Source organism: Dreissena polymorpha, chromosome 8 (assembly GCF_020536995.1).
Source record: "Dreissena polymorpha isolate Duluth1 chromosome 8, UMN_Dpol_1.0, whole genome shotgun sequence".
Lineage (NCBI taxonomy): Eukaryota > Metazoa > Mollusca > Bivalvia > Myida > Dreissenidae > Dreissena > Dreissena polymorpha.
In genome coordinates, this window is record NC_068362.1 from 107,266,847 (window position 1) to 107,293,192 (window position 26,346).

The 26,346-nt window shown below is 34.1% G+C and overlaps 2 protein-coding genes across 5 annotated transcripts; both read left to right on the top strand.

Annotated features, from left to right (window-relative positions):
- Positions 1 to 25,820, top strand: LOC127842675 (uncharacterized). 3 transcript variants are annotated; one of them, XM_052372311.1, is made up of 4 exons: positions 1 to 259; positions 18,027 to 18,200; positions 19,024 to 19,314; positions 22,142 to 25,820. In XM_052372311.1, exons 2-4 carry the CDS (start codon positions 18,151 to 18,153, stop codon positions 22,914 to 22,916), a joined length of 1,116 nt encoding a protein of 371 aa, XP_052228271.1. In that variant the 5' UTR covers positions 1 to 259; positions 18,027 to 18,150; the 3' UTR covers positions 22,917 to 25,820. The 3 variants fall into 3 exon arrangements, with proteins under 3 accessions (XP_052228271.1, XP_052228269.1, XP_052228270.1); XM_052372309.1 differs by lacking the exon at positions 1 to 259 and adding an exon at positions 11,973 to 12,332; XM_052372310.1 differs by lacking the exon at positions 1 to 259 and adding an exon at positions 17,066 to 17,846.
- On the top strand, positions 511 to 5,405 carry LOC127842674 (uncharacterized). 2 transcript variants are annotated; one of them, XM_052372306.1, is made up of 3 exons: positions 511 to 1,895; positions 4,178 to 5,131; positions 5,249 to 5,405. In XM_052372306.1, exons 1-2 carry the CDS (start codon positions 538 to 540, stop codon positions 4,200 to 4,202), a joined length of 1,383 nt encoding a protein of 460 aa, XP_052228266.1. In that variant the 5' UTR covers positions 511 to 537; the 3' UTR covers positions 4,203 to 5,131; positions 5,249 to 5,405. The 2 variants fall into 2 exon arrangements, with proteins under 2 accessions (XP_052228266.1, XP_052228265.1); XM_052372305.1 differs by lacking the exon at positions 511 to 1,895 and having other exon boundaries at positions 1,927 to 5,131.
- Positions 25,821 to 26,346: the final 526 nt, after the last annotated feature.

Here is a 26,346-nt window from a genome sequence, read left to right on the forward strand (position 1 = left end):
GTAGATAACAGAGACTGGAGACTCACCCAATTTATATAATAAAGCGTGCCGAGTTCTCACCCGTTACGGGATTTCGCGAGACTTGAAGAAAAATATAGACGACGCCATTTTGTTTGCGAAGCGGGTAAAAGCTACAAACTAAAGAGCGAATTTAGAGCGAGTTCTTTGTTGACATTGACTGAATATGTTATTTTTAAATTGCTGGATAATGTTTTCACTAGACCAGTTCAGTAAACAAGGGACATCATTGGAAGTTACGGTAAGAATCGTTACGAACATTACTGCATTTTCATTTCCAAATTTGTACTCAAATTATAATTTTATGAGTAAATTATACTTACCTGACATATGTACTTTAGGATTCTATCTCGGCCCGAAAATAACTCGCTATACGGTAGGCGCCGCATAATAGACGACTACCGGAAATAAACAACTTTCGCGCATGCGTATCGTAGTTTCCTCTCCACACGACCTCATGCTCGAATCACTTTTCTTCTCGGCGCCTTCGAAGGCGTTTGTTACTCGCTATTTTTCAGCATGACTGAAGTGTTTGTTAAAAATAATAATAATCGTTCTCCGTTTGTGGATAACGAGGAAGAAGATATGGGACACAGTGACGTGAGTAATAACACAGTGTCTGGCAAGCAGAAAAAAAGACGTTCCAAAGTAGACTTATTAGAGGAACGTTTTGACGAGAAATACGGTAAACTTGAAAATACTTTACACAATATTGTTGCATTGTTGCAATGCCAGTCACAAAGACATGGTAATTCAACGCAGGGGAATGGCAAAAGCCCCAATTATGACCAGGGGAGTGATAAAAGCCCCAATTTTGAAGAGAGGACTGGTCAAAGTTCCACAAGTAATCGTCAAGATGACGTACTTTCCATTCATCCTGCTTCCTCTGAACATTTTTCGTTGTCTGATTCAGAAGAAGAAGACACAGAGCACAGTGCTAGTGTACGCAGGTGTTTGAAAGACATTTTTGGAGAAGATGCATGTTTGAAAAAAGATGCACAAAAGCCAACTGGCATTTGCTTAGAAAATTCGCAGAAAGAAATTTTGGAACAAAGCTATCGGTCTAAAACACCAAATAATGTAACAGCATTTTCTGAAGAGTGCAAAGATTTATTTCCAGTTGATGAAGACACTGAACATTTTTTACGTGTACCTACATTGGACGATATTGTAGACACGTGTCTAACAAAGAAGTTTGGTTCTAGAGCTTCATTCGCTAAACATGGAACTTTTCTGTTCTCACAACCAAACAAAATGGTGGAGAAGACCGCATACAGAGGACAGCAAAGTGTCTACATGGGTATTGTTACACAGATGTACATGCAGCAAGCTCTTGCAATGTTAATGGACATGGTTACAGATAAACCAGACATTGAGAAAAAAGTGAAGGACATTTTTGCTTTATCCACACGAAGTCTAGATCAATTTGGTAGAGCAGGAGCATTTTTTCATATCATTCGTAGACAAGTCACAATGAGCGAGACTTCTTTATATGAACTTGATGATTCAAGGACAATCAGTAACCTACCCTTGAGAGGGGACGGGGTGTTTGGTGAAGAATTGGAAAAGACTCTCAAACAAAAGAAAGACAAAAGAAAAACACTTGAAGAGTTATTGCCAGAAAAATTGCAAAAGAAGGAAACATATAAGAGGAAAGCCAGTGAACAGACAGAACAGCAAACATCTGTCAAAAGACAATATGTAAAGACAAATACAAGAATGGGTGTTCAGCCAAATGAATACAATAGAGCGCCACCTACATTTCGCATTCCAAAATACAATGCGGAACCACGAAGTACTTTTCGAACAGAGCTGGTGGCTCGAGAGGTCGGGGCAACTATGCAGCCAATAACAGACCAAGGGCTACAGTTGCCAAGGTTAGTAAACAATGACCAGTCAGGTTTGTTAATGTTGCGACCGGAGATACCAGTAGGGGACAGATTAACTCATTTTCAAAAAAATTGGCAGTTGATTACAACAGACAAATGGGTTTTATCAATTATAAAAGAGGGTTACAAATTGGAATTCATAAAGAAACCAATTTTTCAGGGTATAAAACAAACTCATGTCAGTATCGAAAACGAACATATTATGCAGGAAGAAATAGATTCTTTAATGCAAAAAAAATGCTATAGAAATCGTACCGAAAACAAATTGGACGACAGGTTTTTACAGTACTCTATTTTTAGTCAAGAAAAAGACAGGAGATTTAAGACCAGTCATAAATCTAAAACCTCTAAATCGGTACCTCCGAAAGCAACATTTCAAGATGGACACATTGACAAAAGTGTTAAATCTAGTTCAAAAGAACGATTGGGCGATATCTTTCGACTTAAAAGACGCTTATTTTCACATAGGCATATTCAAGAAACACAGAAAATTCCTCAGATTTGCATGGAAGGGGAAAGTTTTCCAATTCAAAACATTATGTTTCGGACCAACTGTCTCTCCACGAGTTTTCACAAAAATATTGTCAGTTGTTGCAGCTTATCTAAGAGTAAAAGCCATACGATTAGCAGTGTATCTGGACGACTGGATACAACTGAATCAAGAAAGACAAATATTACTAACAGAAAGAGAGATAACGCTCAATCTTCTTCTGAATCTAGGTTTCATAATAAACAAAAACAAATCCACTCTCATTCCTGTACAGATTCTGACATATTTAGGAACAGTTTTTCAATTAAAGAAAGGCCTGGTTTATCCAACGGCAGAAAGATTTCAGAAATTAGTGAAGGCAATGCATCTACTAATCAATGGTTACACAAAAGCAAGACAATATTTGGTAGTTCTTGGAATGATGGCATCCACACTAGAAATTGTACCAAATGCAAGACTGTATATGAGACCCCTTCAAATGCATTTGTTACGAAACTGGAGTCCAGCCAGAATGTCTCTGCACTGGGAGGTCCCATGTACACAGTCTGTGAAATCCAGTCTCCATTGGTGGTTACATCAAGCCAATTTTCAAAAAGGGGTATCTTTGCAACCAATTCAACCGCAGATAACAATGACTTGCGATGCATCAATGGTGGGATGGGGTGGTTTTGTGAACAACCAAGTAGTACAGGGTGTTTGGTCCAGGAACCAGAGTACAGAGCATATAAATTATCTGGAATTGAAGGCGGTACATCTGTCATTGGAAAATTTTGTTCCGATATTAAAGAACAAACATGTATTGATTCGATCAGACAATTCCAGCACAGTTCAATATTTGAACAAACAGGGAGGTACAAAATCGATGAGACTTTGCGAATTAGCTCAGAGAATCTGGTTCCTAGCTCTACACCACAATATGAAATTGAAATCAGTACATATCAAGGGGCAGACAAATGTATTAGCGGATTTTCTCAGCCGACACCAACTTCAGGCTACAGAATGGTCACTGAACAAGACTGTAGTGAACCATCTGTTTTGGATGTGGGAGACTCCGCTAATAGATTTGTTTGCGACAGCAGAGAACAAACAATGTCCAGTGTTTTGCTCATGGAATCTAGATACATTAGCACTGACACAGGATGCTCTGTCCATAAGTTGGGAAGGCATGATGGCATATGCATTTCCACCCATAAGTCTGTTGGGCAAGGTACTCAAACACATGATGAAGTTTCAGTGCGAATTGATTCTGATAGCACCAATGTGGGAACGTCAGCATTGGTATCCAATGATTCTTCAGTTGTTGATAGCTCCACCAGTCAAGCTTCCAGAAATGGAAGATTTATTGGTTCAGAAAGGGATGTTACATCCGAATCCAAAATTTCTAAAACTGACTGCATGGAGATTATCGACAAACGGTATGAAACAGAAGGATTTTCTAGACAAACTAGAAAATTATTGTGTTCATCATGGAGAATCGGAACTCAGAAAGATTATAGATGTAAATTTAGGAAATTCCATAGCTGGTGTGGTAAAAGACAAATTGATCCCTTTAGTCCATCTTTAAATAACTGTGCTAATTTTTTAGCTGATCTATATAAAGATGGTTTAAAATACAAAACAATTTCAGGCTATAGATCAATGATGTCTTCTATGTTGAACCCGGTGGACAGAATACCAGTGGGTCAACATCCCTATATTATTCGTTTACTGAAAGGCATTTTCAATGAAAGGCCACCAGTGAAAAGACTTGTACCTGAATGGAATTTATTGTTTGTTTTAGATGCCCTCAAGCAACCACCGTTTGAGCCAATAAAGACAGCCAGTTTAAAGTATGTAACTTACAAGACAGTTTTTCTCATAGCGATTACAACTTTTCGCAGATGTGGGGATTTACAATCTTTGACATTGGGAGAAAATTCTGTGAATGTACAAGCAAAAGGTGTAACTTTCATAAGGCATGGTTTATCGAAACAGGACAGAGGTTCACATCAGAGCAATACTATTTTTATTCCTGCTTTTCCAAAGAACAAGTTGTTGGATCCAAAACGAGCATTGACTTATTATCTGAAATCAACAGAAAAATTTAGGAATTCAAAAGAGAAGGACTCTTTGAAATTATTTTTAACTGTAAATAAACCGCATAGAGCGGCTTCAAGTCAGACAATTTCGTCATGGATTGTTAAGACTATTCAAAAGTCATACAAAATGAAAAAAGTGTATGTATCTAAAGTTAAAGGTCATTCAACTAGGTCAATCGGACCATCATGGGCTCTTTTTAAGGGAGCTCCATTGAAAGATGTTTTAGACAGTGCAGATTGGAGTAGATCATCTACTTTTGTGAAGTTCTATTTTAAAGATGTATCATTTGATTTTCTTAAAGAATAATGTTTTTCTCCCCGGCGAGTTATTTTCCGGAAAGTGAACTGTTTTTAAGTCAACAGTATGGAACATATCATATATATGACGGCCACAAGTAGTGGTTTATCCATCATATATTTTTTAAAATATATTGTTTAAATATGTGGGAAAGTGAATAAGATTACATGATTTGTACTGTGTACAGTTATTGTTGTGTATATAAGAGGGACTGTTGTAGCAGTTTTTATGAAATAGAAGATATAGAAAACTCTGGAATGAGAAGATCTACTATAATTGTTGGAGTGGTCAGAAAGTACCTGAACCCGCCTCCAAAGAGGGACTGCTTTGGGAAGGAATCCTAAAGTACATATGTCAGGTAAGTACATAATTTAGGAAATGAAATTTCCAAATTTGTACTCAAATTATAATTTTATGAGTAAATTATACTTACCTGACATATGTACAAACCCACCCTTCCTCCCCTCTTTTTCAGACTACTTTCTGAGGCCTTCGAAGGCGCCAAGGAAAGTGATTCGAGCATGAGGTCGTGTGGAGAGGAAACTACGATACGCATGCGCGAAAGTTGTTTATTTCCGGTAGTCGTCTATTATGCGGCGCCTACCGTATAGCGAGTTATTTTCGGGCCGAGATAGAATCCTAAAGTACATATGTCAGGTAAGTATAATTTACTCATAAAATTATAATTTGAGTACAAATTTGGAAATTTTACGCTATTCTCGGTAAACACACGTTTTGCTCCAATTGCAGTAAACTTGTGACTCATTTATCTAAGAAAATATGACCTAAATATTATTAAATTTGATTTTTGCATTAAAGTACTGATTCGGTTTAATGAATTCACACCTTTTTATAGTGATATTCTGTTAGATAATAAAATTACACCAGATTTTATTTACCCCATTTTGCCGATGCATTTGATTTTCTATTTAAACTTCTCATAGCTTTAGCGAATAAAACTTCGAATATAAACTACGGATCACATCATATATGGTTTCATTTTAAAGTGCTGATTGGGTTCTATGTTTGTCCATATTTTCAGTGTGATATTCCATTAAATAATAAAGTTGTGCAAGTTTTAATTTTACCCTATTTTTCACATACTTGCTTTCAGCCATTTTGGTTTTCCATAAAAAACATGCATATTTCCAGTGACCAAAGCTAAAAAAGGGTGCAATGCATCATATCATAACTTTTATTTTTTCAAAGTGCTAATTGTAATTTATTAAGTCACATATATTCATTGTGATGTGCCTTTGAATAAGAAATTGACACCAAATTAAATTTTCCTCATTTTGTTGGTGCATGCGATAAGCCAAAAATTATTTTAATCCAAACTCTTCATAGTTTTAACGACTAAAACTGACAACGTGTTCTATGGATCATATCATCAATGGTATCATTTTAAAGTGCAGACTGAGTTTTAAGGCTGCCCTTATTTTCATTTTGATATTCCTTTCAATAATGAATTTATCCAAGTTTTATTTTGTCCTGTTTTTCAGGTATTTGCATTCAGTCGTTTTGATTTTCCGCAAAAAACCTTGCATATTTTGCGTGACTAAAGCTAAAAAAGGGGGCATTGCATCATATCATAACTTATATTTTTTTAAAGTGCTAATTGTAATTTATTAAGTCACATATTTTCATTGTGATATGCCTTTGAATAATAAATTGACACCAAATTAAATTTAGCAACCCCGATAAAAGCCGATTCCTTATCAGTTCAATGGGAGAAAAGCGGAAAAAACCAATACCACTCTAACTAAATGATCAATAATACCATTATTTTATTATATAAATCAAAATAATAAAAAGTTATTAAAAGAAAAATGTTTTATCTTTCTATTCATATAAAATTCATTTTATTATTATTTCAGGATGATAAGTAAATATGTTGTTAATTGAACAAATTCAGGGCAGAAATATCGCTATCGCGTAATGCCGACTTTCGGACTACTTGCATAAACATGTGTGTGTTTACAATTCAAATGCGGATATTCTACACATCATGAATATTTATGAGATTGACATCATCTTGTTCACGACTGAATGAACTTTACTACAATGCATTCAAAATTTACATAGGACGACCCTACGCCGAGAAAATAGTACCCGACTTTGACGATGAATTAAATTACTTCCGATGGACCGAACACAATTTTGAACATAGTTATAAAACTAGAAAGTCTGACTTAAATTTTGATACCAAATTTATTTTCCGCAAATGAGAATTAGGTACCCGCATCTTTAAACAAAGACGCGCATTTATACAATTCGACCTTGGTTGACCTCTGCAGAGGGAGGCGCCATTTTTGTTTTGCTTCGCTAATCGTTATCGGTTGTGACGATCTGAATTAATTAAACCATACTCGCTTAAACTCTACAGAAAACAAAAGAAAAGGTTTGTTATGATCATTTTCGATATTATTTGGTTTGAATTATGTTTTAATAATATTTTATAAATATTAAAACCAGCTTTTCGCATTGATGGCAATATTCGCTTTTTTGACACGAAAAACACGCGTAATAATTAAGTTATGTCACTGAATATAACAGTCCCGTGAGATGCTTCCCTAAAATAAACGCATTGAAATAGTTGATAATAACAAATTGAATCGAAATAGATCAATAACTGCGTTTTTCTCTAAGTATTTACGTAAAATAATGGATTGTTTGAATAGGGTACGAACTTAATTTTTGTTTAAATCTTGTTCGTACCATTTTTCGAGATTTTGCAAAGATGTCAAATAATGAAGGATAATGACAAAAATGATGTTTAATATGTATTTTATTTGTAAAAATAGATATTTTGGTATGTTTTGTTATTTTTTTTAGAGTGTCTGGCTGTGATAAAGGTATAAGAGTATCCAGGTGCCTTCTGCAAGGATGTGGGACTCTGCTGCAACTCCATCATAAGACATAACCAAGCAATTTGAAAAATTCCAGTACATTGACAAATGAAATTGTCATTGAAATATTCAACCGATAAAACTGATGCAAATCAGAAGATATGGAAAGTTGTTTTCTTGACGACTTTCAGACTATAAATATTATAGAGAATGACTTGAAACATGCAGAACAAAATTCCGCCTCATAATGCTGTAAACAACTATCCACCATGTAGTTGCCATCATTCCTCCTGATATTCTTCTTGTTCCTAGACAAATAAATTCCTTTTATACCCAAGAACAGTCAAACAATTGAATTCCCTCCCTCCCCAAAATGACATACACCCTGTACATGAGGCAGCCACAGTAGAAGTTTTCAAAATCCTTACTCCAGTGGCTGTCATTGTACCACTTATCCAGCTGGAGACACTTACAATGTAAATAATTTTGAATTAACACCCAACTGAGCACCTTTGTACAGTTTTTTCACCCCTTAACCTTTATGCCACCCTCTATTTAGAAGGAGTGCTGTATCAGAAGAAGACTACATAACTGTAAAATGGTAACAACTGGTACATTGGGTGTGTTGTAAAAAAAGAAGGCAATGAAATGAAAGTGAATTTCATGACAGCATGTAGACAAAAAGGAATGTTTGCTTTGTCAGTGCGAGCAGATATCCAAAGTGTAAAATTTGAGTTAATTCTAGACTGGATGGTTCCTGATTGTTTGAAGAGTGAAATTGGAAGACAATGGCCGGCTGTTTTCCAAACATGAGAAATATGAAGCATCATACGAACTGTACAAAAAGGACCTACTTTGAGAAATTGTGTATAGTTTAAATGTATTGAAATGTTTTATTGAATTTTCCCTTTTGTACACACTTGACATAATTGCAGTTAGTTTGTTGAATGTGGTAAGACTTAGTTAAGTTATTAAAGATTTTTATACTTTCAACGAATATATTGTGGTGTTATGCTCCTCGACAAAAAAATATATAAAATTGGCACTTTTTAAATCAAAATTAGGGTACTATATCAATTTCTGATCAACAAATCAATGCTTTTATTGAAATCTACAGGAAAAATGCCATCAGTATGCCAAATTTCAATATGATACCATGTATAGAAAAAATTATACAGAAAAAAGAAGCCAAATTTTATAGAAAGCGGGTCCGCGAATCGACACAAAATGTGAACGCTTTTAATAGGCATAATTTTCCCCAAAATGGCATTTTTTCCGAAGATTCAAATTACCATAACTTTGGATGTAGTAGAGATAAATTAATAATTCAAACTGATCTGAGCAGTATTAAATGAAATCTTTAATATTATATCAAAACATTTAAGATTTCTGTGAGTTTAATTTTTTGATGGGGTTGCTATTAAATTTTCCCCATTTTGTTGGTGCATGCGATAAGCCAAACATTATTTTAATCCAAACTCTTCATAGTTTTAACGACTAAAACTGACAACGTGTTCTATGGATCATATCATCAATGGTATCATTTTAAAGTGCAGACTGAGTTTTAAGGCTGCCCTTATTTTCATTTTGATGTTCCTTTCAATAATGAAATTATCCAAGTTTTAATTTGTCCTGTTTTTCAGGTATTTGCATTCAGTCGTTTTGATTTTCCGCAAAAAACCTTGCATATTTTGCGTGACTAAAGCTAAAAAAGGGTGCATTGCATCATATCATTACTTATATTTTTTTAAAGTGTTAATTGTAATTTATTAAGTCACATATTTTCATTGTTATATGCCTTTGAATAAGAAATTGACACCAAATTAAATTTTCCCCATTTTGTCGGTGCATGCAATAAGCCAAAAATTGTTTTAATCCAAACTCTTCATAGTTTTAACGACTAAAACTGACAACATGTTCTATGGATCATATCATCAATGGTATCATTTTAAAGTGCAAACTGAGTTTTAAGGCTGCCCTTTTTTTCATTTTGATATTCCTTTTAATAATGAAATTATCTAAGTTTTAATTTGTCCTGTTTTTCAGGTATTTGCATTCAGTCGTTTTGATTTTCCACAAAAACCTTGCATATTTTGAGTGACCAAAGCTAAAAAAGGGTTCATTGCAATATATCATAACTTATATTTTTAAAGAGTGCTAATTGTAAATTATATAGTCCCACATTTTCAGTGTGATATTCTTTTGCATAAGAAAATTACAACATATTTTATTTACCCCACTTTGCAGGTGACTTCTTTAAGCCAAAAATTGTTTCAATCCAAACATTTCATAGTTGCAGCGACTAAAACGTCAAATATAAACTATGGATCGCATCAAATATGGTATCTTTTTCTGGCATGCCAATTGAGTTTTATGTCTGCCCGAATTTTCATTTTGACAGTCCGTTAAATAATGAAATTATGCAAGTGGTAATTTATCCTGTTTTTCAGGTATTTGCATACAGCCGTTTCGATTTTCCGCAAAAAAACTTTATATTTTGAGTGACCAAAGCTAAAAAAGGGTGCATTGCTTCATATAATAACTGATATTTTTCTACAGTGCTGATTTAACTTTATTTAGCTCCTCAGTTTCATAGTGATATTTCTTTGCTTAAGAAAGTTACACCATATTTTATACACCCCATTTTGCAGGTGAATGTTTTAATCCATAAAAAGTTTCCATTCAACTCCTTCATAGTTGTAATCACTAAAACTAAAAACATATACTATGGCCTGTAACATAAACTTAATTATTTTACAGTGCAGATTTAGTTTTTTGGCTGCCCATATTTTCATTGTGATATTCCTTTAAATAATGGAATTGTGCAATTTTTAATTGACCCAGTTTTACAGACATTTTCATTCAGCCTTTTTGATTTTCTGCAACAAAGCTTAAAGACTGTGTTAAAATTGCTTTTTATTTTAAAATAATTATATCCCAATATGATTGAAATTATACAAAAATGAATAAAAAATAAATTTGTTACAAAGAAATGGACTCATGCTGGCAATTCCGGGAGAATGATTATGGGAAAATTTTGAATTCAAGCATTTTGACGACAGTTTACAAAGTTTATGGCTAGTATTGAATAGAATTAATGCTCAATTTCAACCTGTGGATGTTAATTACAATACAGTAATTTAAGTATAATATGAATATGGTTATATACATCATTATTATTGATTTCAAAAACAATAAAACTTAGCATATCTCTGTAATTAAAATTATCTGGATTAAATTTAAGTGTACACAATTAGGGATTCCTTTCTTAACTCTCCCTAATATGAATAAAAACCTCCCAGGCAGATGTCAAATTGACCCCAGTTACTAATGTTGTGTATTATTCCCTACATAACTGCCAATTTATGTCACCTAGTTTATGGCTTTATGGGTGTTGAAATGACTCTTATCAGGGGATATATCACAAGTTGAGTAGGCACCAGCTCAGTATGGTATCATATTAACCCTCCCCAATTAAATCTCACTGTGTATAATAAATATAATTTGTTATTCCGCTTTATTCTCATTCGCAATCATACTTTGTGTAAAGCAGAGAAAATTGTTGAAAGAAAATTATTAAAAAGAATTGTTGGGTTATTCTTTGGAGTTAAAATCGTTGAAGAAAGTGCTTTATTAGAAAAAAGTGCTTCAGTGTTATAAGTTATGGAAGGATTTAATTCATTGATCATTTGATATAGAGTTTAATTTATAAGGAAGGATTTAATTAATCAGAGACGTAGATAACTACCTACGTCTCTGAATTAATTGGTATATTAATATATAGTTTAATTAATAAATATAGTTATAATACAATCATTTAATACTTAATATAAGAGCTAGATTATTTAATTTGAAAAAAGGTGATCAGTGAATATTATATCCAAGAATTGTATTGTAAACCGGTGCTTGTTCATTAATATATATCTGTGGAAGGAAATGTAATGTGTATAAGCTCATTTACTATTACAATTTTGTCTATTACCAGGTATTTTGTGGTGTAATTGTGTGGGTTCAGAGTCTGACTGGATATCCACACCTCTGGTGTATGACGTACCCTTTGGGTCAAAAGTACAGATACGCCAACAGCTAAAAATAGATATCACAGCGGTGACAAAATTGTTACCGCGGTGACATTTTTGTCACTGCGGTAATAAATTTATCACTGCGGTGATATTTATTTTGTCACTGCGGTTACAATTTTTTCACAGCGTTCACAAATTATGACTGTTGGTATATTTTTATGCCTGCTGTTACATTTGTTTGTTTGGGTCATTTTTCAACCAATCATTTTTGCCTCTACAAACCGAGATTTTTTACAGAAAATAATTAAATATTTAACAATAAATTTAAATAAAATCAATACGGAAGAATAAAGATATTTAATGAGCTTATTCATGTGTTTGTTCATATGTTTTTGTCCTTTAATGATTTTATTAAGTAAAATAATTTGAAAAAAGAAATATTGACCCCGCAGTAAATGCTATATTCGAAGAAAATGGCGGCGCAATTCGTTCAGAGAGCTAAAGAAATTATTTTATCATGCGGTAGAATTGTACTTGGTGATCAAAGTAGGAATGTTTTGGACGACTCTCTCCTTACCCTTAATTCGTTGTTGCTAAATGTTAGGAGAATGTGCACCGAACATCCGAGGATGGAAGAACTTGCTAACATCATTGTCCGTATGATTGAATCCATAGAGCAACATAAGAAGTGAGTTTTGTTTTAATAAATTGAATTAATGATTATATGATTAATTGTGTTGGCACATATTTAAAGTGACAATGCACATGGGTGTGTGAATAGGTCTGATAAATAGGTCACTGAATATTTTGATGACCATCATTTCAAATATATGGCTAACAGTGTTAATTATGGCTGATACTATGTCTGGATTTTTGTTGGTTTGGGTAGCATTAGTTGCAATAAATCAACCTTCAGCTGTATAACCCAAAGCCGCCATAGCAAAAATCATCAAAGGCTCTGGGAGTATGTTTATATGGACCAGGGTAGCTTATCATTTTATTTCATGAGTGGGGACGATTGAACTTAACCAGTACGTAAAAAAAGAATGGAAAAGCATATACTTTCGTCGTTGCTAAGCATGCAACACCTAACACAAAACGCAACACCTAATAACCCTTTTTATCCTAAATAATTCCTTAGTATCTGGGGCTTATAGCCTTCTGCCCCCAAAGCCCTGCTTTGTTGATAGTGGTAAACAGCTGCGTACAGTTAAAGTTCAGTCTTGCCCATTAGTGATCATAGATATTATTTTCACTGTTGCGAAGCGCAGAACAATAACTCCATTTGGAGTTGCTTAACTGTTATGTTAAAGATTTGTGGACGTTTTGCGCCAAAGTATTTTCGCATTTTGTTTCGCTCCCAAGGTTTTTCCTCCCTGATCATTTCGCCCCCATTTTTTTTAAATTTGATACTTGTTACTGTAGTTTTTCATGTCAATTACACTATTGGACATTTAGTGTTATGTTATAACATAAATCGCAGATTGTAATCAATAATATGGTTTGATACTTTAGTACACTCAGGTGGTCTGAACAGTTTTCACATGCACTCAGGATGTCCAATCAATCGTTCTGGATCATCTAGCGCTTTTATAGTTCATTTTCTGGATAAGATCGGGTCAGTGTTACATTACATTTTCACTCTCATACATGTATATCAAAATCATGTCAAGCTTTATTTCATTGTCTAGTGTGGTCTACAAAAGTTTAATTACTCATACATGGATCTTTTAAACAAAATAATAATTAACTACATGTACTTGATAAGTTTAAGTTGATATAGATTTATTCTTAGTAAACCAACTTTTTTAAGAGTTTGATAGAGATCGCCAGCTGTTTGTGTTTGTGACAGTTTGTCATATTTATCGGTTTGAGTAAATAAATGGTCAGTTAATCGTACATTTCAGGGTTCGACATAAACTTTTGAAGCCAGTTGTCTGGTCGCACCAGGGACCAAAATTTCATATGTCCTGACCCAAAAACATCTTGTCCTGACCATTATATCTTATTTTGCTCAGTACTTTGCAAAATAATGAAATATTAAAAATTGTTCAGATCATAAAGACTTTAATGGGATTGTCAACCACAATTAACGAAAAAAAGAAAAGTGCTAAATTGCCGTAATTTTTCACTGCGCCCCACATGCTGCTGCACTGTCAAAACCATAAGACGCAGAGGGACCACCTCGAAGCTGCATTGCACTCCCATGGACTAGTTTTAACCTTTCCAAGGTGCTAGACCCCAAGGGAGCAGCTAGGGGCCCGGTCTACTCTGCCCTCGCCAAATACCTTATAGACTGTCAGATAACTGACAAGATCTAGGTCATTTGGTGAGGGAGAGCAGACAATCCCCACCCAATTATACAGTCATGAGACTGATTCTTTTAAACCGTGTAATCTTTACACAAATCTGACATAATCCTATTGTAATTGTGTTGGATTTGTGTCACTTTGACACAACTTTGTTTTAGCTTTATTGGGCTTATTGTTCCACCGCCCTTTCTAAATCAGGCCAATGGCATTGACCTGATATTCTTTATTTTAACACATTTTTTAATTTAGTATAATGCTAGATCGCCATTTACATTTTTCAGTTTCTTAATACAACCATATTTTATGGCAGCTTTTATTAAAAGAAGGGACGAGGCTGTCCAGTAAACCGGGTTTGTTGGCTGCATTGCACCGCCTCCCTTGCCCTTTGACACCCCACCATTTCCCCTTCAAATGCGAAGAGCCATGTCAGACTGGAGTGCACGGTGCAGTGCCTTATACCTTGCAAAACCCTTAATTAGCCCTCTCCGGGGTAATGCCAACTTCTTGGTATTATTGTAGATTTTCTTAATATTGCTATCTTGTTCATTATAGCCAATAATGTACCTTTGTATTTTCCTTAATTTTTGTTAAAAATGCTATTTTATATAGCAAATAAGGTACTTTTGTACTACATGTGTATTTTCTCTTTTGTTATCCCCTATATTTAAGTTATATTGGAGGGATAAGAGCTTTTTGTGTTTTTTTTCATCATTCAAGTATAATTTGGTCTTTTTACCAATTTTATATTTTATCGGAAATATGCCAGTACCTCAAATATCATATTGTTTTATTTTTCTTTCCATTTGTACTCATTAGTTTCTATTTACCATGCACTCCCTCTGGTCCAGGGGACAAAACCACCCTAAAATAGTTCTCCTATACAAATTATCTCCCTTAGATCACCCCAGTGGTATTACCCCTGCTGGAAAGTGGAAACCCCCCATTCATTCCTGCCTACACTTCCAAAACTTCCCCTTTTAGAGTCCAGGGTGGTAACTGGAATTTAACTTATAAATAAATGCATATAGTACTGTACATAATGTAAATAATCCTTTTTTATGTATAAAATAGTTGTTTTGTTTAATTTTTAACTGTAAAGTACATGTACATTGTTTTACTTTCAAATTGTTATGTGGCCCTATAAAGGTGACTGTATGGCGACAAGTACGTCATTACCTTTGGATATATAAATATTATTATTAACTTTCTTTTAAATATTGTCTTAACGCCACTCTGGGGGATGTTTCTTCTTCATAGCCCCATTCTCTCTAAGTCCCATACAGACAGGATCTTATGTTGGAGCATTACCGCTATATTCCCTGTCTGCAAGTGTTCAACATTATACCACTCTATAAATATATACTAAATTACAATACACATACAATTATGTACTAAAATACAAATATAAATACAATATTTACCATTTTTCCTTATAAATTAATGCACTTAAGCAATAGGGATACTATAAAGGGGAGCTATTTTACCAGGCTCTACTTGCATAATTTAATATAGTTTTAAAAAAACTTTCCATGTTTGTCTATTTTTTTTATATACATTTATACAACCAGTGTAAATTTATGACTTTATATGCATTAATACAACCTTAACATCAGATTTATACTTATCATTAGTCATATAATGTCTGTTAACAAAAAGTGGCATTGTTGAACCACTTTGTGGTCTGGAAAACTCCAAAACTATTAATATTATTTTTATTTTAAATAAAGTACACACCTGTGAATTTTTTTTCTAATTTATATAAAACTATAAATAATTTCATATTATAATAACATCAAAAAACACAGATCACAAAGTTAAAAGACTCCAACAACAACTCCATTGCAGCATACGCTGAACAATGGGTCTAGTAATGATGATGCCACTTATAATAGTATGTGTTTTCACCATCACTACTTATATAAATTGGGCTATTTTCTTTCTTCCTCTTTCTTTTTATCACAAATAACATCAATAGAATAATAATGATAATAATTATAATGAAAATAACAATATAACACCTTCATGGTAGTTTAACAGTATAAAACAATCATTCTAAATGCAAATAAATTTAAGTACCAATGGATGTAATTATCCTTTTTTTGTTCCATATATTTCCTATCATGAAATTCTACATTGTTTACGTTATAGATAGTAAACTTAATGTCAAGGCCTTTCATTGTGCAAATTTTTCATCTCAAAACAGATTGACCTACTTGCTTTTGCAAGTTAAGGAATTCGGACCAATCAACGCCATGTTTTTAAAATGCAGTCAGCAAATAGGAAATCTTGTCTCTTAGCGTAGTTTTATATGCATAGATTCTTGAGTATCTTGTTATATTATATATTTAATTGTTAAAGTAAAGTTTTTTTTAAATTTATTAGATTTGTATGCCCCCCTTCAAAGAATAGGGGGTATATTGTTTTGCTCATGTTGGTCCGTCGGTCCGTCCACCAGATGGTTTCTAGATGATAACTCAAGAACGCTTTGGCCTAGGATCATGAAACTTCATAGGTACATTGATCATGAATGGCAGATGACCCCTATTGATTTTCAGGTCACTAAGTCAAAGGTCAAGGTCACAGTGACTCAAAATAGTAAAATGGTTTCCGGATGATAACTCAAGAATGCTTAGGCCTAGGAATATGAAATTTCATAGATACATTGATTATGACTGGCAGATGACCCCGTTTTATTTGGTTTTTAACTGAAGTTCCCAGGGTAGACAACCCCATTAGTTAGTTACATTAAGTAACAATTCTTAAGTTACAACCAATGAAGCTACATGTACAATTAAAAGGTCGACAATAGATCGATTGCCAAAAATTTAATCGGTCGCGTTCTTAAATAAGTATACAGAAATGTACATACACACAGTATACGTATAAATAAATAGAAAAACAAATAAAAAAAAAGAAAGCAAAATACCACTTCCTCTTTATTATTAAACCTTGCATATAATAGATATCTGTATGACCCGTGTTATTTTGAAACTTACTTTTAAACTAACTCGCATACATTTAACAAATTTGATTACACTTTGCTATCGTTTTTTTTTAAATAAAACAACATTTATTTTACTTTGCTATTGTTAATTTTGTTATTTTCGTGTATAGTTTATTTAAAACAAAGCATGAAATGACACATAAAACGTTTTTAAAACAAATACAGTTTAGTTTATCGTAAACGTCTTATTGTAAATAGAAGATAAAGATACTTGGTAAACCATGCCATGCAATGACACTTCAAGTTTGAAGTGAAATGACTAAGGGGGAAACATGCATGGTGGAAACACCTGGGGCCCGAAACATCCGACGACAATATTAAATAGATGTTGCTCGTATTTATAATTTGGACACTGTTATAAGTTTTATGTTTAATCAACAACATATTATTTGCATAGTTCTTCCAGGATTCCCAGCTCAATGCAGCGGTTACTCATTTTGTGAATGTTGACCAAAAGCCTTAACACTGTTTATATGTCTCCCGGTCTATACTGGGGAACATATTGTTTTTGCCCTGTCTGTTGGTTTGTTGGTTTGCATCAAATTTTAACATTGGCCATAACTTTTGCGATATTGATATTTGCCACTTGATATTTGAGTTTGACGTGCATGTGTATCTCATGGAGCTGCACATTTTAAGTGGTGAAAGGTCAAGGTCTTTGTTCAAGGTCAAATGTCAATTACATGGGCGACATATTGTTTTACAAACACATCATGTTGTTTTTTATTCTGAATGTTCACTGTCAATGGAAATATTTTTGCAGAAGGAAACACTACATTATCATGAGTATTCATACATTTGTACATGTATCAATATAGATAATGGGCATGATTGGGATCCAGAGAGGCAGAAAATCAAAACCCAAAACCATTTTTCTGCCTTTGTGGTATGTTTGTAGTCTTTTTGGTATTCAGCCTTTTTCGTATAACTATGTGTTCTTTTTGGATTGTTCTTAATTTGCAATAATTGGAATAGGTCCGGTTCCAGGTAATTGGGAACGAATGCTGACATATGATTAAGGAGCATTGCTTATTAATAGTTCAAAGTGTTTTTTATCTGATTTTAGTTCCTCGTTTCCATCGGTCAGGTTCTTTTCTGCCAATCAACAGAGGACAAGAGGTCGTCCTGTGTATGTAATTTCTCGAGAACAGCTGGAATTCTTCATTGAAGCTGGCTTTACAAGACGACAAATGGCAGATCTTCTGCATGTGTCTGACTCATCGGTCAAGCGAAGGCTTAGGTATAGTGCATAATATTTGAAATTTGAAAGAAATATTTACATGAAGTTTCTCCTGTTACCTAAGAAAGTTTATAATGATTACCTGTAAGCACCCTTCATTTCACAAATTTCCCAGATAATCTGAAGACCTGTGTCACTGCATCATGTTAGTTGTTTGTGGTAAAAAAAATATAATTATAGATTTAAAATAGAGATTTAAAAACATACTTTTGTGTTTCATTATATTTTTGGTTTAAATTCCCCTATTTTGATAAATAATGCATAATTTCCACCTGCTTGAGGGTACAGGTACTGTTCCCCAAAAACAGAGAGTCCCCTGATATAGACACAGATTGAGTAGTTCAGTTTGTGATTGTGCATTAAACCATGGTTTGAGTCTAATGTTTTGTCACTTATTTCATAATTAATGGTCTTATTAAACCCTTTTTATTGATCAATGAATTATTGTGTACATGTCTGGTTGGTGAACTTGGATAAGATCGAACCTTTTTTGATACATTAGACAAGATTTATTTACAAAGAAATGGTTTAACTAGTTTTAAGTAAATTTAATAGTTTTGGTTATAGTTAAATATGTCTACAGTCTTGACGCTAACCCCTAGCCCGACAGCCCGGGGCTAGTGATATGTAATTTTGGCTATTAAAATTTCCGGATTCAAATAATCGGGCTAGTGGGTATTTTAATCTGTTCTATTAATGCATAAAGATTTGGGCTAGTTGTTCAACAATGCTAAAGTGAAGATTGTGTCTATCATTATTCAAATGCAATTTGCATGATACACATGTGAGAAAACCAGCTGAAAGCCTGCTGAATTTGTTTCAGATCCTTTGGTCTAAAGCTGAGGCAGACATACTCGGTGCTGTCAAATAATGCATTAGATGATCTTGTGCGAGAAGTGACCCAAGGGAACCCGTCCCTTGGTCAGAGAATGGTTCAAGGCCTGCTGCAGAGCCGAGGACATAGAGTTCAGAGGCAGAGAGTTGCTGACAGCCTAATACGAGTTGATGCCGCAGCAGTGGCTTTGAGATGGTGTCATTCCATAAGACGACGGGTCTACAAGGTTGCAGCACCAAATTCATTGTGGCATATTGATGGAAACCACAAGTTAATCAGGTTAAAACAGCTAACGTTTAATAACCATTTCCCACTCAGAAGAAAAAAGAAAATCACTTTGTGCAAACAGCATAAAACCAAAACAGCCTTCGAGTAACTCGCAGTCTGTTCAGGTTTTATGCTGTTTGCTGCTCATCAGTATCTCAGGGTTGGAAATGAAACCTTTAAAACTTGAATACATTTAAAAAGATATTTAATTATATGTAACTTTCTAAGAGACTACAAATGCGTCAAAAAACATATCTAAGTGATAAAGGGTTAAATGAGGCATAGATCATAGAACGTAATATTATTAGAGTATTTGTTTACCACTTAGCCACAATCTGCTTATATGAAACACCTTATACAGGTATTACAATTTTATTTAGTTTTAACACTGTGTTCTACATCTTGACAAGTTGGAGTCTATGGCAATCAATTTGCTTAAGTGAAGGGAGAATTTTGTATTTAATATGGGGAAAAAATATATATTTTGCTGGGGGAATGGGGCCTTATTTCAGCTAAAAAAAAGTCAGTCCTCCATTAGAAATATTGAGTATTGCAAGGTTATTGTTAAGGAAAATTTAAGAGTAATATTCTCAAGTTTTGTTCTCCAAACTTCCAACAAAGCAGGCTTGGAAGCATCAAAACCTTCATTTTTAGCTCGACTAATATATATGAAATATATATAGTGGAGCTATCCTACTCACCCCGGCGTCGGCGTGAGCGTTAGCGTCTGCGTCCGCTTGCAAATGTTAAAGTTTTCGAACTACCTCAAATATTTTCATTCTCCCTTCACATATTGCTTAATATTTTGCATACTTCTTTACCAACATGACCCTCAACCTATAAACAATAGCAGACAAATCTATCAAGCATTTTGTCATAATTATGGCCCCTTTTCCACTTAGAATATGCATCAAATGTTAAAGTTTGCGTACTACCCCAAATATTTCCTATGTCCTTTAACATATTGCTTTTATATTTTGCATACTTCTTTACCAACATGACCCCAATCTATAAACAAGAGCAGACAACTGTATCAAGCATTTTGACAGAATTATTGCCCCTTTTATACTTAGATTGATCAATAATTTGCGTACCACCTCAAATATTTTCTATGTCCTTTGACATATTGCTTTCATATTTTGCATACTTCTTTACCAACATGATCCCAATCTATAAACAAGAGCAGGCAACTGTATCAAGCATCTTGACAGAATTATGGCGCCTTTTATACTTAGATAATTGAACATTTTGCTAAAATTGCCATAACTTCTTTATTTATGATCACATTTGATTCATACTTTGACAAAACAACACTTACCTGACATACCACAATGCACTCCACCCAAACCATCCCCCATGCCCCACCCCAGAATCCCCCCCCTAAAAGAAAAATAATAAAAATAATAAAAAAATTTTCCTTATTTTTGAAAGATCATCTATTAAATTACCACACACCCTCATTATACCCCCCCCCCTCTCCTCCATGATGGCTTACGTTATACTGTCAAGCACTCGAATAGTCAAGCGCACTGTCCTCTGACAGCTCTTGTTCAACTCTTGGATGTGGAGTATTGCAAAATTTAAATCCTTTTAGGATTCCAAATGTATAAAATAAAGAATGAATTTTAAATCATGGTGTAAGTGTCCAACAAAATCAATGAAAATTAGTACCAAACATTTTTTAATCTATGAGATAATACGGATTCAAGTCAATCAAGTAGACAGGGTATATTTGCATATCCTTCTTTACTTTTTCTGGTATTTACGTGGAATGATGACAATTGGTTAACAATAAAATACATGTACCAAAACAGGTTAACTAGTTATGGATTTGACATGCCTAATTAATATATTTTATTAACCAGGTTTTCCGAAGGAAAAAACTGGTTATTAGATTGGCGAATGCGGGCGGGCTGGCTGGCTGGCGGGCTGGCGGAATAAGCTTGTCCGGGCCATAACTATGTCGTTCATTGTCAGATTTTAAAATCATTTGGCACATTTGTTCACCATCATTGGACGGTGTGTCGCGCGAAATAATTACGTCGATATCTCCAAGGTCAAGGTCACACTTTGAGTTCAAAGGTCAAAAATGGCCATAAATTAGCTTGTCCGAGCCATAACTATGTCGTTCATCGTCAGATTTTAAAATCATTTGGCACATTTGTTCACCATCATTGGACGGTGTGTCGCGCGAAATAATTACGTCGATATCTCCAAGGTCAAGGTCACACTTTGAGTTCAAAGGTCAAAAATGGCCATAAATGAGCTTGTCCTGGCCATAACTATGTCATTCATTGTGAGATTTTAAAATCATTAGGCACATTTGTTCACCATCATGGGACGGTGTGTCCCACGAAAGAATCACGTCAATATCTCCAATGTCAAGGTCGCCACGACTAAAAATAGATTTAAAAAAAAAAAAATACAAAGGGGGTTAATTTTTTTGGTCATTTCAAAAGTTCAGTTTGAGTTTTCTCCCTTTATCAGATTTTTTTTTCACAATGAAAACCTGGTTTTGTGACAATTTTGTCCCTTGTTTTTACATAGAATATAAAATAAACATCTTCTATACGCCTTTTATCTGATAGCAAAAAGCTATGTTATATACTGGTATAAATTCCTAGATAGGTAGTAATTATTATTGGTGCTGTAAAGAGAGATATGTGTGGTTAAAATTTTAAGCCACACATTTCCGCTGAAGCAGCAAAAGGCATATAATAAATCATTATTGAATTAATATGTAATTACTATCATGTTTATATGTTGCAATTTATAATGCATCATGCAAATGTCGCTATTACATATTACTGTCATTTCAAAGCCAATTATTTATCTTCAGATGGGGCTTTGTCGTCCACGGTGGGATTGATGGATACTCGAGACTGTGTGTCTTCCTGAAAGTATCCACCAACAACCGTGCAACCACGATGACGAAAGCCTTCATAAATGGTACTAGGCAGTATGGTGTACCTTCCAGAGTGAGATCGGATAAAGGTCTGGAAAACACAGGAGTTGGAGCCTTCATGATATCCTATCGAGGCCCTGGTCGTGGATCCTTCATTACTGGGAAGAGCGTCCACAACCAGAGGATCGAGCGGCTCTGGAGGGACATGTATTCTGCATGTACCAATGTGTTCCACCAGCTCTTCCAACATCTAGAGGAGACGGGTCGCTTGGACCTGAGCTCCGAAGTACACATGTGGTGCTTACACCTGGTGTATGTTCCACTCATTCAGCGGGCCTTAGACCGCTTCCGTGACGGATGGAACTGCCACAGACTGAGTGAGGAGAGGGGCAGAACACCCACCCAGCTTTATCTGCAGGGCATGATAGAGCATGCAGGACGTGGTCATCGAGGGGTTGATGACATGTTCTTTGAACCTCAGGAGGAACAACTGAGTGTCTCAGAGGAAGACTATGGAGTAGATGAGGAAGCTCCTGTAGCCTCAGCAAATGACGATGAGCTACAGGTGTCCTCTGTTACAACACCCATTGACCATGAACAAATGGCAGAACTAACTAATAGAATAAGACCCTTGGATTCAGAGGATGGTTTGGCTGTTGACTTGTTTGAACAGGCTGTGTCCTTTTGTTCGCAGGCATTAAACATATAATGACGTATACTGAACAGTTCTAAGTGGTCAATGGGTTGTAACAGAGGACACCTCTGGCTTCGTCGTTTTCTAAGTTTCAGTAGCTTCCTCATCTACTCAGTTGTTCTTCCTGAGGTTCAAAGAACGTCATCCACCCTCGATGACCACGTCCCGCATGCTCTATCTTGCCCTGCGTGGTTGAACAAGTTGTCATCCCCCCCCCCCAGAGGGTTAGGGGATACAAACTTGCAATCATATTCCCGCTTTCACACCTGTAAGCTATCATACACTTAGTGTTTGATTGATGTACCTAATGTATATTGTTATACATATGAACACCAGTATGAAGTTTCCTCAAAGGACTAATTTGTCGTACTTATTTAGTAAAAAGTAAATACATGTTGAATATTAAAGTTTTGTAGCGTTTAATTGAGGTTTAACTTAACATAATTTCTAAAAGAATTAGTTGTTGTTTTTGCATGGGAATGTTTAATTCCAATTTGTATACTCAATTGATGTAGATTGCAGAGAGAAAAAAAAAGATAACAAACACGATCCAAAGTGTGACTTACTTATCTGGTAGACATTCACAGATGGATGTAAATAAAAATGCTGAAAATGTGTTATCTATTCTGATTTTATCTGAAGAATCAGGAATATTAGTAAACGTTATGAATGTAATGTTTAATATTGTCTTCAATTAACTTTTGATATCTGGAATTTTATAGCTCCTAGCTTTTGATGTTTGAAAGTTTTCTGAATAAATGATTTAGTTTTGTTAAGCAATATGTATGTAAACGAGATTTCAAATTATAGATATTAACCGTGTTAGCTTGAGTGTAGGACATTAGCCCTCTTGGACATTAGCCCCTAGGACATAAGCCCCTCAGGACGCTAGCCCCATTAGCCCATAGGACTTTTTGCCCTTTGTGTGTTAGCCCCTACCCATTTTTAAATATTTCTTAGGTATTAAATGTCATCTTTTTAAAAATAAAATGCAATTAAAAGGTAGAAGATGCTAAAAATATCAGATTGACATATCTTTTATAAGATTTTTAGTAACAGAGCACTTAATTAATATGTATAAATAATCATGTTCTACTGTGAAATTGTGTTATTTTAAGAGTGATTAAAAATTAAGAAAAAGTTATTAAAGATTTTAGCAACTGGATAAAAAACAATAGTATTACATAATCTGTACTATATGTGTTGCATCAACTAATTCAAGTACATTATGAGGTTAATTGGTATTACAGTTTACTATTTTATTATTGGTGCCGAATATCCAAGGTTGAAAGTATCTATTGTCTTCCCTGCCAAATTGATAGCAGATGGCTGACTTACGTATAATGTGTGTTCCTTGCGATACTGTAAATACATGCTTTCTATGTGTTTATTTGTACTTGAATTGTTTATATTTCATGTTTTCTATGTGTTTTATATGTGTTTCTGCAGAAACAGTAATATATCTGATGTATGATTATGTTCCTTGGTATAATACAGAAACCATACGCAAACTATGTTTGCATGTTTGTTGGTTACTTTTACATACATTTTGTAATATGGGAAAATAAAGTATGATATGAGGCCTTAATGACGTTTTAAGTGTTAAGTCTAACCAGACTATGCTAGTGTTTGCTATTTACAACTGTAATGTATTTTAGTGAAATACGAGCACATTGCTCGCTGTACATGCTTTTTGTATTACGATAAATAGATATGACATGTTGCCTTAAGCCCCTTTGTATTATTATAGTTACAAGGCTATAATAGATTTGCTCTATACAACTAGTATTTTAGTGACCTAATTTGAAATTGTTAAATGCAGAATTGATTCTGATGTTTATGCTAATATCATACCATGTAACCGTTCTATCATATGAATAAATATGACAAAAACATCCATAATGTCTTACTCGTTAAAGCATAAGGTATTTTAAGATCTTACAATTAATGTATTATAACGTGTCATTATAACTCTAGTTTCCACAACATTGTCTTTCGGTAAGACAAATATACGACAAGTGAATATATAGTGTTAAGTTTAGTCCAGATGTTAGTGATAGCAGTTGCCAATGATATAAGTCTGACATTTTGGTTTCGGTAAGGCATATATATCTATGGCACTCTTAATGTTATTCTATAGATGATAAAATACCATCTGTGATAGATATTTAATTCATACAAGCTGAATGATTAAACTTTATTATCTCTTTGTAATTAAAGATTTCTCTGCGATTGGTTGTTTTACTTGTTTTTCGTAATAGTAAAATCGAACTAAATTATAAACATATCCGGTAGATGCACATGTGAAGAGGCAGATGTAAAGAAACCTTTAATGCAGGAAAAAGTGGTGTAATATAGCATATTTATGTTAATGTGTGTATATGAGTACTCTTTTGTCATTGTTTGTGAAATCGTCGTGTATGTTTCGAATACAGCCTCAAAAGGCTTCTTTAAACAACACGCTATCATGGTTATATGATGATATTTGATAGCACGAAACAAATTAGGATAAATATATGCTACATTTTTAAAAGCCAATTTCTATGTTTTCTACTTTATTAATAGAATATCATCCAGTGATCGTTACAAGACTAAAGTAAATAAAGGCAGCCTTACTACCCGAATTTATTAATTAAAATAAAACTCTAAGATGAGATGAGAACATATTGTATTATAGTTGTATTGTATTATAGTTTGTATTATTGGCTAAATGATTAGAATACGTTCCATAAATATCTTGCATGTATGTTTTTGAAATATTGTTCTTAAAGCGATCTTCTCCAAATGTTGGAAACATACAACTGCAACTTTTGTTAAATTTTTGTATTCTTGTATGCACTGTTCGCCAATACTTGTATTGTATATATGTCCTCGTGGGCTTAAATGCCTTATTGGATTGAAATAAACTGTCTTGTCTTGTATTGGTGTTTGTTGAAAAATGATTATGCATTTAACATCATTATGCATTCACACCTTTATTAATGGCTGTATGTGTAAGCACATGTAATTACTTATAATCTATTTAAAAAAAGGCATCAAAGAGTGTTTTTTTTATTTGGGGGGGGGGGCAATTATTCAAGATCATAATACTATTGCAAAAAATTAAAACAGTAAAGAAATTGTAAAAAACACAAAAAAATACGTGTTGTACAAGCTATATATTGGAAAGAATATATATAAGACTTCAACATTTTATAATAATTGTATGTATTTACATATGAAATGAAATGGAATAAAAAAACTTCCTTTAAAATAAGTTATGAACGTTTAAAAACACCTGGGGGCTAACGTCCTAGTGCACACTTTTGAAGGGGCTAATGTCCCAGACGGCTTATGTCCGTAACCCGTTAGTTTTCGGTCGCTTGTCTTCAGTACAAGGATATTGATGGAGACAATCGCAGATTTCTGCAGTATTTTATCACATACTTGTATACAGATTAAAATA

Coding starts and splice junctions, on each gene's coding strand:
- LOC127842675 (XM_052372309.1), top strand. CDS start 12,100: ATGCTATATTCGAAGAAAATGGCGGCGCAATTCGTTCAGAGAGCTAAA. Junction 12,333..18,026: donor TCCATAGAGCAACATAAGAA/GTGAGTTTTGTT, acceptor ATCTGATTTTAG/TTCCTCGTTTCCATCGGTCA. Junction 18,201..19,023: donor TCGGTCAAGCGAAGGCTTAG/GTATAGTGCATA, acceptor AATTTGTTTCAG/ATCCTTTGGTCTAAAGCTGA.
- LOC127842674 (XM_052372305.1), top strand. CDS start 2,288: ATGGACACATTGACAAAAGTGTTAAATCTAGTTCAAAAGAACGATTGG.